The following is a 14,293-nucleotide window of genomic DNA, read 5'->3' on the forward strand; positions in this document are numbered from 1 at the left end:
AACCCTTCATAGTTTTGCAAAGGACCTCAACTATGGTGATTATTTCCATGCCACCCCCCCTCCCCGCCCAAAGATTAAGTATCAGATTTGCCTTTTAGTCCTTGACTAGATCCTACCCCACAGTGTGGTCCACCCACCACCCTGCCCTCCGTCTGGGCAGCCATCCACACATGCCCAGCCTGCTTCCTATCCATCTGGCCCTTGGAACCACATTGCCGCTGCCATGTGTACCCACCCCCAATCACCCAGATAGTTCATTACCAAACTTGACATTTATTGAGAACAAAAGAAACCAGCTGGCAAAAAGGCCTTATTTCAATTCATCCAATTTCAGCCAAGGATGGGGAACAGAGGGGCAGCCAGCCCTGAAGTCACACTCCCAGGGAGGAACCAGCTCTGGGAGGGGGGTGCTGTCAGACCTCCAGGGCCTGGCTGGGGTCTCTGGCCGAGGAATGTGTCAAGGGCTAGGGTGGGGAGCAGTTGGCAGCGCCCCCAGGGTGGGCCGTGAGCAGAAGGTGGCAGAGGCTGCTGAGGCAGGTGGCCATCAGGGATAGGGAGGGAGGGTGAATGTGGCCCATTCTCAGGGGTTGACGGGGGGCAGGGAGCTGAGCTCAGGCAGCAGCTCAGGGTGGGGGTCCAGGCGGGCCAGGCGGCTCTGCTCCAGGGCAATGGCCTCGGCTGAATGCTTGCACTTCTCAGAGCCACACTGGCAGGTGAAATATTTGCTTTTGATGTCCCAGAAGCGGTCACCATAGTCAAACCTGTCAGAGAAGCACACAGGGCTAGGGACCCAGGCCCAGCTGCCCTGAGCCCGCACCAAGGCCTGTGACAAGCCTGCTCCCCGTGAGAAACTCATGCACCCACCCCCATCTTCCCCTGATGAGCGCTAAGCCCTTATGTGTTCTTTGGACCTGCAGCACCAGCATCACCTGGGAGCTCTTAAGAAATGCAGAATCCTAGGCCTCGCCCCTGATCGACTGAATCAGAATCTCTTGGTGAGGCTTGGGACTCTGTTTTAACAAGCCATCCAGGTGACACTTACGTAAACTGAAGTCTGAGCGGCTTGCTCTAACCCACGCCTGGAAACCAGTGCTCCCCAGCTCTCGGCATCTGGTCCCAGGCTCGCTGATCTCTCAGACCTGGGCAAGGCCCTGGGATGCCTCACCCTAGCTCCTCCCCCGTCCGGATGTCTCGGGAACTGAAGAAGGCAATGCGTGGAAACCGCAGGTCTTGGTGCAGCATGAAAACCCGGACGGGGATGATGTTGGGGTCGCACAGGTGGTTGATGAAGCGGCTGATATTGCCATAGTAACGGGCATCAATGCAGTACACCTCTCCATCCTAAGGGCAGGGGTGTCACTCTTCACATCTCCCCTATCCTACTTGCACAGCCAGCTACCAGTCAATACCCAGTCCCTCCTCCCAGATGGAAGCTCCCAGGTTTCTATCTGCTGACTTCCCAGGGGACCCCAGTAGCCCAGAACTAGAAGTTTGGGCATGGAGGGACGAGGGCAGACGGGTTTCCTGCTCACCTTGTTGTCTAAGTCGAAGAGGTAAGAATCATCCTCTCTCACATCGGCCTCGGCATCGGAGATCAGCTCCCCGACATACCTGTTGGGCAGGAAGTGGTGGTTCTGAAGGTGAGCAGAGGTTATGGGAAGGCTGCTCTAGGACCCACTTCTCCTCATAATCCTATGGAACCCCCTTCCACTACTTGTCAGCTGGTCTGGTCACTATCCATGAGTCCCACAGACCACCGTGCTTAGGCTGGTGGGGAGACCCAGAGAGGAGGCTGGACATCACCTGGGAGATGGGTCACCCCTTCTAGGGGGGACTCAGGAGGAGCATGGGGACATAGGCATGTGAGGGGACAACACAGGATACAAGGTGCCAGCTCCCCACTCAACAGCTGGGACAAGGGGCAGGATTGGTAGGTGTGAGAGAAGCCTGAGGCAAGTGGGCCAGGAGTGACCTGGAGGAGCTACAACAGGAAACAAAGTTAAAGCTACAGTTTCTTGAGACTTGTCAAAGGAAGATTCCAGTGAGCCTTAAGATGCCAAGCCTCTGTGGTTACAGCGATTAGTATTTACAGGCAGTTGGCTAAGTGGCTCAGGTGTAGTTAGACACAGAGAGGTTTATGTACTTAAATCACCCAGCAAGCGATGGGCGATGCAGGACTGAAGGACAGGAGGGGGTCAGGGCTGCAGGGAGAGCTGGAGCCACAGGAGCCAGGAGGAACTCGAGGAAGGAGCTGCTGTGAGAACAGCACACTGGGACAGCAAATGAAGGAAGAGGCAGTGCAGGACAGATGGGTCAAAGAGGTGATGTCAGGGTCCTGGGAGCCAGAGTTGTCTAAGAGGGTTGGGCAGATGTCAGGAGAACAAGGGCTGCTGAGAAGCAGCACCCACAGAGGGTGAAGGCAAAGAGGAGAAAAACTAGATGTTTCCTTGAATTGGCAAGCTGCCGCCACCACCACCAGTCGCCGTCGATTCCACCTCATGGCGGCCCCATGCGTGTCAGAGCACAACCATGCTCCGTAAGTTTTCAGTGGCTGATTTGTCAGAAGTAGGCTGCTAGGTGTTTCTTCTGAGGTATCTCTGGTTGGACTCGAACTGCCAACCTTTTGGTTAGCAGCCAAGTGCATTAACTGTTTGCACCACACAGGGACTCCTACCTAGGCAAGCAGGGTTACCTAAAGGGAGACCCAGGTAAATTTGAAGGCTATGGGATAGGAGCCAGGGGAGAAGGGGTGATTACAGAGGCTGGGCACAGAAAAAATTGATCGAAAGGGACAAGGCCCCTGAAGAAGAGGCCTGAGAAATAATTGTTACCTTCATTTTACAGACAAAAAAAATATGACTCGAGGAGGTTCAGTAACTTGGCCAAGGACACAATGTCAGAGAGACTGAAACTCAGGGCTGCCTGTCTCCCAAACGAGCACCTTTCCCAGCTCAGAGGGCAGGGACGACAGTGTGTAACGCTCAGAGATACATGGAGCTGAAGTGGGAGGAAAACGTGGGCACAGAGATGGAAAGCTCTGCGGTCTGGGCAGAGTGAAGGCACAGTCCTTGGCTGTCAGAGGAGGTCACAGGAGGCCGGCCAGAGAGTGGGCAGTGAGAGATGGGGCCGTCTGGCAAGAGGGCAGAGAGGCCTGGGCAGTGGCCATGCATCCACCCTCACCCCTGGGGGCCAAGGTGTCCCAGCAGACTCACTCGCAGATGAAGGTCCCCTGGGGGATGGTCTGCAGGGCACGGACCCCCCAGCCCATCTTGGCTGTCCGGTAGAGCTGCAGTCGCACCCTGGGGGAGGAGGGAGGGTGATGTTGGGTGGAAAGGCCTGGAAAAGCCCCAGGGTGGGGGAAGGGGTGCCCCACCACTCTCTGCTGAGAAAGGGGATGAGGCAGGTGTGGGTGGGCTGCAGGGCGTGCTCTCACTTGATGCCACTTTGCACTACCCGGTTCTTGCAGTTCCTCCAGCAGGAGCAAGCCTGGTTACACTCAAAAATCAGGGGGGGCTCGATCTTGTTAAACTCCTGGAGCAGCCGCCCGTCCTGGGGTCCAGAGAGGAGAGGAGAGTGGTCTGTGTGTGGTGCCATCTCAGCTGCCCAGGACCCCCAAGACCCCACGGAAAAATGCACTCTTGCCCCACCCCAGATAGGAGGGGACCTGGGGGAGGCCATACATACAGGCTCTGAGAGAGAACAGGAAGCACACAGCTGTCACCCTTGATTTGCATATACCTGGGCATGGCAGTGCCCCAGGAGATCCCGAGGTGCTGCCCCACCCTCCTGGCCACTTCCCTCTCAGGGCAGAAGGTGAGGGACAAGGGCCCAGGGAGCAGGCACCGTTCAGGCCGGATCCTCTGAGGACGCACCTTGTCGTACCAGCACCGGATGCTGAGCTGGCCGCAAAGGCAGTTGGAGCTGGAGCAGTCATCCACACATGTGCAGTGCTGGGCAGGAAGGAGAGAGTGAGCTCAACCACCAGATGCTCCATGCCCCTCAACTGCTATCTTCTCTGGGGGGTCCACATTTTAGGATAGTGGTGGTGAGGGTCCCAGGGTGAAGCACAATCAAGATATCACTGAGTACCCCCAGGGCTGCCCTGTAGCCTTCCTGGGGTCTAGAAAAAAGAGCTCTTTCTCCGAGTGGGCGCAGTCCCACACCAGGGTCACTTTCTGCCCCCACCCTTGACCAGGCATCTGGTTGGCCCACAACTTGCCCAGTTGTACTGGGTGGCTCTAGGTGTCTCCTTGGGAGGGCCCCCAGCTGACCGCTCACCTGCAGGTGGGTGATGTTACGGTCAATGTTCATGGTGGATGTCTCGCAGTTCTCTGAGATGTACTTGTAGTCCTCGGGGCAGGGCTCCCCATCCACACCATTGACACAGGGAATGGGCACGTTCTCATAGCCCCGAGCCACATCCCTGGAAGCAGAGGGGGAGATGGGGCTGGAGGGCTAGAGTAGTGGTGAGAGGCTGCCCCTGGTGCAAGGAGGGGCTGTGGAGGTTCCAGGAGCTCACTGGGGCATGGGACGGAGCTGGGGATGGTGCCAGGTTCCCCAGGCCACGGGGAAGGCGGGGGTGGGGGGGGTGGGGGGGGTGTCTGCTGCGGTGGTTCTAAGGGTTCACTGGTGCATGGGGAGTAGGATTACCAGGAAAATACAAAAAGTCAGTTAAATTTGAATTTCGGATGACCACAAAATAGTTTACGTGTGTCCCAAACACTACATGTGATGTTTTATTTTTTAATTGCAGTAAATACATAAATAACTCAATATGTGCCATTTCTATGTTCTTCTCACATACAGTTCAGAGACGTTATGTTTGTCATGTTGTTCAACCATCACCATTAACTGTTCCCAAATTTTCCCATCACCTGTAACAGAAACTCAGTGTCCTCTTACACTAAAAAAGGTATTCTTTTATCCGGAACTCAAGTTTAACTGGGTGTCCTCTAATTTGCTAAATCTGGCAACCCTAGTGGGCAGGGGCCCAGGGAGAGTTCTGGGGATCCAGTGGGGTCTGGAGATGTTCTGAGCAGTAGATGGGTCCCACGGAGGGGCCTGGGCTCACCGGCAGATGATCTTCTCCGTGCGGATGGCCCGGTTTCCCACTCCGAGCCGCAGCTTGCGGTTTAGCTGGAGCGCGAACCACACATCGGAGCGCTCAGGGGTCAAGTCCCATGCTGTGTCCCCCTCTTTGTTCCGCAGCTCAGGGTTTGCCCCACGTGACAGGAACAACCTGCGGAGCAGACAGGGAGCCCATTGAGTCTGGGGCTGTGAGAGGCGGCAAAGAGGAGTCACGGAATGGGACCAGGTGGGGGCTCACAGCACGCAATCATGGTAGCTCTCCCGGGCTGCGATGTGCAGGGGCGTGTCCCCGTGGTAGTTGACAGCATGCAGGTCGCAGCGGGCGTTCAGGAGGACCTCAGCAATGGCGGCGCTGCCAGTGAAGGAGGCCCAGTGCAGGCAGATATTCTCTTCCTGTGGAGATACAAGGGGAAGGGATGGACACAGGTGGTCAAGCCCTTGAACTCAGCCTTCACTTTGCTCAGGGGCCTGAGGCTGTCCCCGTCTCCCCCACCCTGACCAAACTCCTGCTCACATTGTCAGTGAGGGTGACATCGGCGCCCCGTGTCAACAGCATGCGTATCACCTCAATGTGCTTGTGCTCTGCGGCCCAGATGATGGGCGTCCACCCCCCACTGTCCTGTGGATGGGGAGAGAAGGAGGAGGGTCAGGCAGGCGCCAGTTCTTCCCTGGCCCCAGAGCAGGCCCAGGCTGAACGGTTAGGAGCACACAATCTGGAGCCAGGCTAAGTGTGAATCCCAGCTTGATTACTCACAGGCTGTGGGGCCTTGGGCAAGTTACTTAACCTCTCTGGGCCTCTATTTTCTTATCTATAAAATGATGTCTATAATGGCTATTGCCCAGGGGTGCTGAATTAAATGAGTAATTTTTCTCTTTTAAAAAAAAAACACCTATTTTCTATGTGTGCCTACTGAAAAGTTCTAGAAGCAATGATAACCCCGGAGAAACAAACACTCCTAGACACAGACTGCATTCTCTAAAAAAGATCTCCCACTTAAAGGAACCAGACTTTCTTAGAGAAACAGCAGATTCTGAGATTGGGGCAAGGACACGCTCAAAACTTCTGAGTCATGTTGATAGCCACAGGAGCCTACTTCAAGGCTCCCCCTGGTCAAAGATGGAACAATTCAAAGATCAAGAAGAATGACGCCAATAAACTAAAGGCATCCCCTGGGTGGAGGCAACAGCTAAATGCTCAGGAGCTAACCAAAAGTTTGGTGGTTAAGAGTTTACCCAGAAGCACCTTAGAAGAAACGCCTGGCAATCTACTTCTAAAAAATCAGCCACTGAAAACCCCATGGAGCGCAGTTCTACTGATACACATGAGGTCACCATGTGTCTAAGTTGATGGTAATTGGTTTGGTGATAGACTAAAACACAACTGACATAAGAGAATCCAACAGTTAAAAAAAACTTATCAGCCACTTTCAGAGATCAGGGTAGCAGCTCATTATTCTGAAAATAATAAACAAAAATAAGCAAAGAAGAAAAAAGTCAAGAAAAATACAGACAAAGATGAAGAAACAAATGGAAATAGGCACAAGTAGCATGAGTAAGTGAAAAGATCAGAGGCCAGATGAAGGAGACAGGGGGCCCAGAGCCCCAGCCTAAGACAAAGAACCAGGTATCACACACTCAGAGGAGTTGCGGCTGGGCAGTAGGGCTGGGGGCCACTGACCTGGGCATTGACATCCACCTGTCCTGTGCTGAGCAGCAGGCTGACCATCTCCAGGTTCCCGATTTTGGCTGCATGGTGGAGGCAGGTGGAGCCATCCTCTTCCTGAGAGAGACATGGGCAGATGAAGACTCTGGCTGGCACCGCAAACCAATCCCTGCCCCCCCAGACCACTCCCTGCCCGCACCTTGCTGTAGACGCAGCCACCACGCTGCACCATGTAGCGTGCCACCTCCAGGTGGTTGTTCACCACGGCCTCCATTAGCGGCGTCCGCTGCTGCTTGTCCACTGCATTGATGTTGGCTCCAGCCTGCAAGGAAGTGGGATGCAGGCTGGCACCAGGGAGGAGTGGGGGCAGGGAGGGGGTCCAAGGCCTGGTCACCCAGGCAAAGGGCCGGCAATGCTGACCTGCAGCAGCACGTGGCAGATCTCCACGGAGCCCTTCTGGGCAGCTGCATGCAGGGGCGTGCGCTTGCTCTGCTGGTCACTCTGGAAGTTGGGGTCCAGGTTGTCCACTGTGGGGAAAACCCATTACACCGGGAGAGGGACAGACAAGTGGTGAGCGAGCGAGGGGGCGGGCAGCACCTCCTCAGGGCCCCAGTCTGGGTCAGGGGCCCCTCCCTGGCATCCTCTGTGGTCACCTCCACCACAGTACTTATCAGAGTGGGGAGTTAAGAACTTTGGCAACACCTGGGTTCTGATCCCGGTCCTGCCCTTTAGTACCACCATGCCACCGGGCAAGATATGTAACCTGTGTCTCCACCCCCGGGAGGCTTACACGAGCTGCCGCATATAAGCACCCAGCGTATCACTCAGCACCAATGTGCTCTTGTTGTCACCGTTATCCTGGGTCACCTGTGTGTTTTCCCCACCACGCCAAGTCCTTCAAGGTGAAGACTACACCCTTCATCCCTGTCCTCCTGGCCCTGAGCCCAGTGCCTGGTACATACACAGTACTCAATACAGGTTTGCCAAACGAGCAAGTGGAGGACTACTCACACAGCATCAGGATCACCTTCTGCAGCTCCCCCTGCTTCACCGACAGGTACAGCTGTCGTGGGTGGAAACGAAGCTTCTTCCGCCTGCCATGATGAGAGAGTAGAGGGTCAGCTCCTGGGATTGGATCACCAGCCTCCACGCCTGCAGAGCTGCTGCTCCTCCCTCCCCGCCCCAATCCCCACTCACCTCTCTGACTCCTGGATGACCAGGGCCTTTTCCAGGGCTTCCCGGCCTGGTCCAGGAGGCAGCCCCACAGCTGAGAGGCAGCCCCCATTGGGCAGGGTAAGAGAGGGCCCTGAGCTGTCAATGGTGTCCGCCAGGGGGTCACAGAGGGGACGTCGGGGCTCACCATGCCCTCGCATCCGGGCGCTAAGGGAGAAGATGCTGATGTCTGGGGACGACAGGAAGGGGGTAGGGACAGATAACAGAGACAGAAGAGACCAGTACCTGGGCTGGGATGTGTCTGCTCTCCCGGGAGCATCCTGGGCCAGGGGTGGTGGGGCAGGGGCTGCAGCACCAGCTGGTGGGGTCATCCCATCCCCCCGGGGGATGGTCACCTCCTGAGCCTCGGAGGCATCCTCCCCACAGTGGGGACAAAAGACCATCCCGTTCAGTTGGGACACACAGGCCTTGTGGAAGCGATGAGCCACGCGGAAGTCAGGGTGGCACTCCAGGAAGGTGCCCTGGGGGCAGAGAAACGAGGTCAGGCCCTGTGAGCCCCTCCCCTGCCAAGGGTGCCTGCCTGGCCCACTGGTTACTCACCGCCGTGCAGAAGTAGCCACAACCTGGGCAGCAGTGATGTTTGACCATACGGGCACGGTGGGTCTCACAGAGGACCATCAGGGCCACACGGCTGGAGGGCCTCATGGTCTCCCGCTTGAGGATTGCAGCATTGCAGCCCGACAGCTGTGGGCAGTGAGGACGCCAAGGAGAGACAGTGAGGCTGAGGCTCAGAGAGGGTTCTCCCTGCCACCTCTTCCAGTGGCTCAGCAGCCCACCTCTCCATCCACACTTTCGGTGGCCATGCATTTGTGCCCCGCCCTCTCGCTGATGCGGTCGATCTTGGGCGCCTCCATGCGGCAGCTGCAGAGGGGCAGCTCCTCAAACCCACGCTCCGTCTCCAGCGAAGACGTGTCATTAGACACCCCTTGGGTGAAGGAAAAAAAGGAGCTGAGGAAGGCCATGCCCTTCATCCAGTGGGACCCCTGATGGGTCCTCTTACCCCCACCCTACTTCTCCCTCCATGCTCTAAAACCCCCAAAGCCTGGCGGTGGATGCCCAGGCTCCGATGGGTCTCCCTCCTCCCCATTCCCTCCGGCCCTGAGGGCGCCCCCTAGTGGCTCCCTGTCCCGGCAAGTGACAATTACCAGCGTGGTTGGGGGAGAGGGTCCCCTCGCTGGGCAGCTCCAGGGACCCCAGAGGGACCTCCATGTACTCACTGGGGCCTGAGGAGCCCACACCATTCACTCCTGACACAGAGACAGAGAGGATGAGAGTGCGAGCTCACAGGTGCGTGGGTGTGGATACATGCGGGTGTACATGCGTGAGCATATGTGTACATGTGTGCTCTCTGGGGGCCAGGTGGGGGCTGGAGGGAGGGACCTAAAAGCAGAGTAGACCCCTCACCTCGTGGCTCCTTGGCTCGTGGAGGCTCACGTTTCCGCCGTTTCCGGGTTGGCTTCACCCATGGGCTGTCCTTCCGCCATTTCTTCTTGGCCTTGCGCCGGCCACTGGAGCCACTCTGGAGAGGAGGAGGAGAGTTAGGGACCCCAGCCTCCAGTACCTCAGTGCCTGCCTCCTGTGGGGACACCAGCTTCTGGCCCTTTTACCCTGTCTGACTGATTGCCTGACTCCTCATCTTCTTCTTCCTCTTCCTCCTCCTCTTCCTCTTCCTCTTCTTCCTCTTCCTCCTCCTCCTCTTCCTCCTCTTCTTCACTCAATTGTTCGGCAAGAGCTTCAACTTCAGACTGGGAAAAAGGGAAGATGGGGCCAGAGGGGATAACGACTCCCAGGCCACAGCTCTCTCCTGGGAGGAAGGAGCTTGAGAGACAGACTTATCTAGCCCCCCAGACTCAGACAATGAGGTGGAAGAAATAAAACAGTAACAACAAAAACCAGGAATGGCAGCTCCCCGGAGAAAGGGAGTATGGGCAGGAAAGAATAGAAAAAGCTTGGCGGCTCCCTGGAAAAGGGGAGTATGGGCAGGAAAGAATGGAAAAAGCTGAATAAGAGAAAGATGTGAATTACTATACAGCAGTGAGAAACATGCTATGGTTACACGCAACAACACACTGAAGTCTTACAACATAATACTAAGTTCTTAAAAAAAACAAATCTCAGAAAACAATTAATAACTAACAGTATAATATAATTTCTTACTCACAAAATTAATAAGTAGACAAGAGTACCAAGGACTCTTAGAGATAACAGGTGAAGAACTTTATAACCAATAGATTAGGCTGATACCACCTGAACCTGCCGGCCAATCTTGACATCACAAAGAAGAAAGAAGACCTGATGTTCTGTGCTTCCTGATCGAATGCAACTGAAAGCACTTGACACCTACTATCCACTTGTCTTGCAAAAACAAACCAAACAAAGGAACCTGAAGCTGACCAGGATTTTAGATCTATCAGTTTACAAAAAAAAATGTGGCAGAGAGAAATGTGTCAGACCTCATCCCAGTTAGCCAACTCCTGAGGACTTCTGTAGGACAAATGACCTGGTTCCTTCGACAAATAAATGGCCAAAAAAAAATTTTTTTAGAAGAGATACGGAAGCTATATATCAAGAGAAACCTAAGACAAATGCCAAACAAGTCAATGTACGGACCTCATTTGGACCTCGACAAAAAACACCATTTATGAATCAACTGAGGGAACATGAAAACTGACTGGGTGTTTGACAGTATTAAGGAATCAATGGTAAAATTCTTAGATACGAAAACAGTAACACGGTGATGTCAAAACACAAAAAGCCTTATGCTTACAGACCAAAAAAAAAAAACCAAAAACAGCAAGCCCACTGCCACTGAGCTGATTTTGACTCACAGTGACTCTGTAGGGCAGGGTAGAACTGCCTCATAGGGTTTCCAAGGCTGTAAATCTTTATGGAAGCAGACTGCCACATCTTTCTCCTGCAGGGTGTCTGGTAGATTCAAACGGCTGACCTTTTGCTTAGCAGCTGGGCGCTTAACCACTGCACCACCAGGGCTCCTTATGCTGACAGACTCACATAAAAATACTTGCAGATAAAACAATACGGTACCTGGGATTTACTTTAAGACAATCCAGTAAGTACTTGTGTTAGATTTTTAGAACATTTTATATAGCATTATAGAGCAAGAGAATCATAAAATCCAAACAAAAAGCCAATAAACAGTAAAACAAAGACTGGTGAGAAACCCCTGGACCTGGGGGAGTGCTGGTGGGGGAGGGCAGGCCTGCGGACCTCACCTTGCTGTCAGAGTCCACGCGTTCGTCCACAGAATAGGAATCATAGTAGAGACTAAAGTCGTCCCCCACCACCGTCTCCCACTCCTCCAGGGACCCAGGGTCCCCCTTCTGCAGGGTCACTTCTCCTGAGCCACGGGCAGAACCCAACTCCTCCGACTAGAAAAAGATCAGAAAAATTGAGGCTGCTGGTAACCACTCCCATTAGCCCCCACTTCGAGGACGCAGGGTGTGGCCGCAGAGTCTACACCCTTGAAGCAGTCCTTCCCTCCCAAGGTGGGAAGGCCTCGCTCCCTGCCTCTCCTGGCTTACCAGACCACCTCCAGAGTTCAGTTTCCTCCTTTTCACGACATCTGGAAGGAGAGAATGAAAGGGATGAGGCCTGTGCCCTACACCTTCAAGAATGGCTACTGTCAAGCTGCGGGTGGGTAGTAGGTGAAACTGACCTGAGGTGACCTTCCCCAGAGAGTGCACGTCGTCACTCATTCGGAAATGCTGTACTTCAGGGGGTCGCTTCTCAGGGACTGGGGGCTGGGGGTGAGAGGGAGCATTTGGGATCAGGGAGCACCTACAGTTCTGCTGATTAGCCTGGAGTCCCAGGTATGAGCAGGTTGGTGAGACGTACCCTCAAAAATGCCATCTGGTGCTCCAAGAACCAGAATATAACAACAAGATATCAACCACTTTCCATATCAAGCACTTACTTATCTTTCCAATCGTTGACCCTCTACTCCAATTTTACAGATGAGAAAATGACCAAAACCACATCCAGGACCAAACCCACTCATAGCGACTCCGTAGAACAGGGTTTCCAAGGGTGTAAATCTTTATGGAAGCAGACTGCCATGTTTTTCTCCCACAGAGCTGCTGATGGATTCGAACCAACAGCCTTTCGGTTAGCAGCTGAGTACTTAAGCACTGCACCACCAGGGCTCCTTACATTCAGGACAGATCATACCAAAAGCCCTTAAAAACCCTACCATAAAGCTTCTGAGATTCTGGGGACTTTGTGATTTACCTTCTTTGCCATTTCTGTGGCCCTCACATTCTTTCCCGTAGGAATTCCCAATAAAACCTTAAAACGGAGCAGGGACAGGTTTCAAAGGGAGGGAAACATCCCCCTGAGGGCTTGCTTAGAGGTAGAAAGGAAAAGTGCCTTGAAGTTCCTTTACATACTCGTTATCACAGGAATAATTAAGACATTAACTATACAATTAACTCTTTAACATGTCTTTTTTTCTCCTTCTTTTCTCTGAAAAAATAAACTCTAAGAAGAACAGCATCTGTTCATAGATTAGGCCCCAGCCCATTACTTGACAGGCAACAAAAACAGGTCCTTGGTAAATAAGTAAATGAGCTACAAGAGACCTGAAATTAAGTTTTTAAAAAGCCCACAAGGGCTTTATGGTCGATTACCCTAGTTCCCCCCACCCTGCCCCCACCCTCACCTGTCCATTTCCGGGTTTGGACATGGTTTTCCTGGCTCTGTGGACCTTGGGCTGCCCCTCTGGACTGGTGGTGGCCGGAGGGGCTTCAGGCCCTGCTGCTGCCACCCCCTGGGCCCCTGGCATACTCAGCAGCCTCATGGCCAAGCTCTGGACTGAAGGCGGTGACTTCCCAGCTCCTGTCATTGACATCTTGGCCCGACTGGGACAGGCACCCCCGCCTCCCTTGCTGGGGGAAGAGGGAAATGACTTTGTGGCATGCCCTAGAAGACAAGACGTACAGGCAAACATAATGTAAAATAACAAGGAAGGCTCGGAGGACCCCCCCATGGTACTCCCCCCGACCCCAGGCTCCCCAGCCTCTCACCCAGCAGGATGCGGCCCCCATGGAGGTCCCCATCTCCCTCGAGACTCTCAGGCTCATCCCCAATGAGCGGTGTGGCTCCCACAGGGGTGTCAACCCCCTCATCGCCGACGGTGACAGTGACAGAAGCTGGGGATGAGGGGCCTGCCGGCTCCAGGGGATCAGGGCTGGCCTTGGGTAGGGCCTCCTCATTATGAGAAATGTCTCCCAAAGAGCCATGAACTGAAAAGAAAGATAAAAAAGTTCAGGGCTAAAAACTCACGGGATCCTGTGCTGGGGGTTGATGAAGGTTCAAGTGGGCCGTTTCTGCCGCACACTCACCTCTCTCGGTGGCTCGTCTGGGCTCTTTTTCCAGCAGCAGCGCCCCCATTTCAGCGGGGGCCTCCCCCTGGGAGGGGAGACAGGGGACGGGAGAGCTGGTCAGCCCAGTAGGGAGTTGGGGGGCCCAGGACGCCTGGGCCCTGGGAAGAGAGAGCAGGCTTCGGGGCCTACCTCTCCCCCTATGGGTGCCCCCCCTTCCGCGGCCTCGGCTGCCCGGAGGGGCTGCACGACCCCTCCCCCGAGCCCGCATCAGCCCCCTCCCTCTCGGTAGACCCCGCATCTCTGGGGCAGAGAGAAGAGGAGGGGGAGGGGGCGGGGCCTCCGCGCCCCGGCCCCGCCCCCTCCTCCCGGCTGTACGCGCCGCTCCCCCTTTGTCCCCCAGGCCGCGGGGACCCCTGGCACCAACCCCTCCAGCGCCCGCTGCCCCCCAGCCCGGCGGACGGCCCCTCGGGCCCCTCGCGCGTGCCGCTGGGGCCGCGGCGCCCGCCACCCACTCGGGGGCAGCCGGCGGCTGCATGCGCGCCTCCGTGCCCACTCCCCCCACCTCCCACCCCCTGGTCCCCTCATCCGCCCCCGGTGCTGGCCCCCCGGATTGCTCCAAGTCCCGCCCGGGCCCCCCGGCCCCGTTGCACCCCCGGAGCATTGCACGGGTGCGCGCTTCCCCCGGGCGCGCGCGCGGGCATGCACCCGCCTCTCCCCCTCCCCTTCCGCACCTCGGCCGCCGCCGCCGCTGCAGCTCCCGCCGCCGCCGCCATCGCCGCTCGCGCGAGGGGCCGAGCCGGCGCGCGGCCGCCCCGCGTCACGTGATCGGGGGGGCGGGAAGGCGAGGAGGAGCCTTAAAGGAGCCGCAACGTGCTTGCTGGTTATTTTTCTCCTGGAGCAGCGCTGGAAATGGCGGTGGCTGGTCGAAGCTGGGGGCCACAGGCGAGAATTCCTGCCATTCCTCACC

The 14,293-nt window shown here is 55.7% G+C and overlaps 1 protein-coding gene across 5 annotated transcripts; it reads right to left on the reverse strand.

Annotated features, from left to right (window-relative positions):
• Positions 1–272: 272 nt before the first annotated feature.
• Positions 273–14,114, reverse strand: EHMT2 (euchromatic histone lysine methyltransferase 2). 5 transcript variants are annotated; one of them, XM_064283881.1, is made up of 28 exons: positions 14,058–14,114; positions 13,345–13,411; positions 13,027–13,245; positions 12,663–12,922; positions 11,661–11,745; positions 11,527–11,567; positions 11,218–11,373; positions 9,592–9,729; positions 9,389–9,503; positions 9,130–9,231; positions 8,761–8,909; positions 8,525–8,668; positions 8,210–8,445; positions 7,949–8,131; positions 7,763–7,845; positions 7,172–7,278; positions 6,951–7,073; positions 6,767–6,868; positions 5,603–5,707; positions 5,327–5,481; positions 5,072–5,239; positions 4,279–4,423; positions 3,873–3,950; positions 3,434–3,549; positions 3,213–3,299; positions 1,533–1,611; positions 1,166–1,341; positions 274–761 (listed from the first exon to the last, which is right to left on the reverse strand). In XM_064283881.1, the coding sequence occupies exons 1-28, from the start codon at positions 14,097–14,099 to the stop codon at positions 581–583; spliced, it is 3,642 nt and encodes a 1,213-aa protein (XP_064139951.1). In that variant the 5' UTR covers positions 14,100–14,114; the 3' UTR covers positions 274–580. The 5 variants fall into 5 exon arrangements, with proteins under 5 accessions (XP_064139959.1, XP_064139938.1, XP_064139944.1 ...); XM_064283889.1 differs by lacking the exon at positions 9,130–9,231 and having other exon boundaries at positions 273–761; XM_064283868.1 differs by lacking the exon at positions 14,058–14,114 and having other exon boundaries at positions 273–761; positions 13,345–13,640.
• Positions 14,115–14,293: the final 179 nt, after the last annotated feature.

Source organism: Loxodonta africana, chromosome 1 (genome assembly GCF_030014295.1).
Source record: "Loxodonta africana isolate mLoxAfr1 chromosome 1, mLoxAfr1.hap2, whole genome shotgun sequence".
In the NCBI taxonomy this organism is placed as follows: domain Eukaryota; kingdom Metazoa; phylum Chordata; class Mammalia; order Proboscidea; family Elephantidae; genus Loxodonta; species Loxodonta africana.

What these genes read in the sequence shown, in the direction of transcription:
- EHMT2 (XM_064283868.1), bottom strand. Translation starts at nt 13,624, where the DNA reads ATGCGGGGTCTACCGAGAGGGAGGGGGCTGATGCGGGCTCGGGGGAGG. An exon ending in TCTGCCACGTGCTGCTGCAG is followed by an intron (nt 7,074 to 7,171) that starts GTCAGCATTGCC and finishes ACTTCCTTGCAG; the next exon opens with GCTGGAGCCAACATCAATGC. An exon ending in AGGTGGATGTCAATGCCCAG is followed by an intron (nt 5,708 to 6,766) that starts GTCAGTGGCCCC and finishes CCCCATCCACAG; the next exon opens with GACAGTGGGGGGTGGACGCC.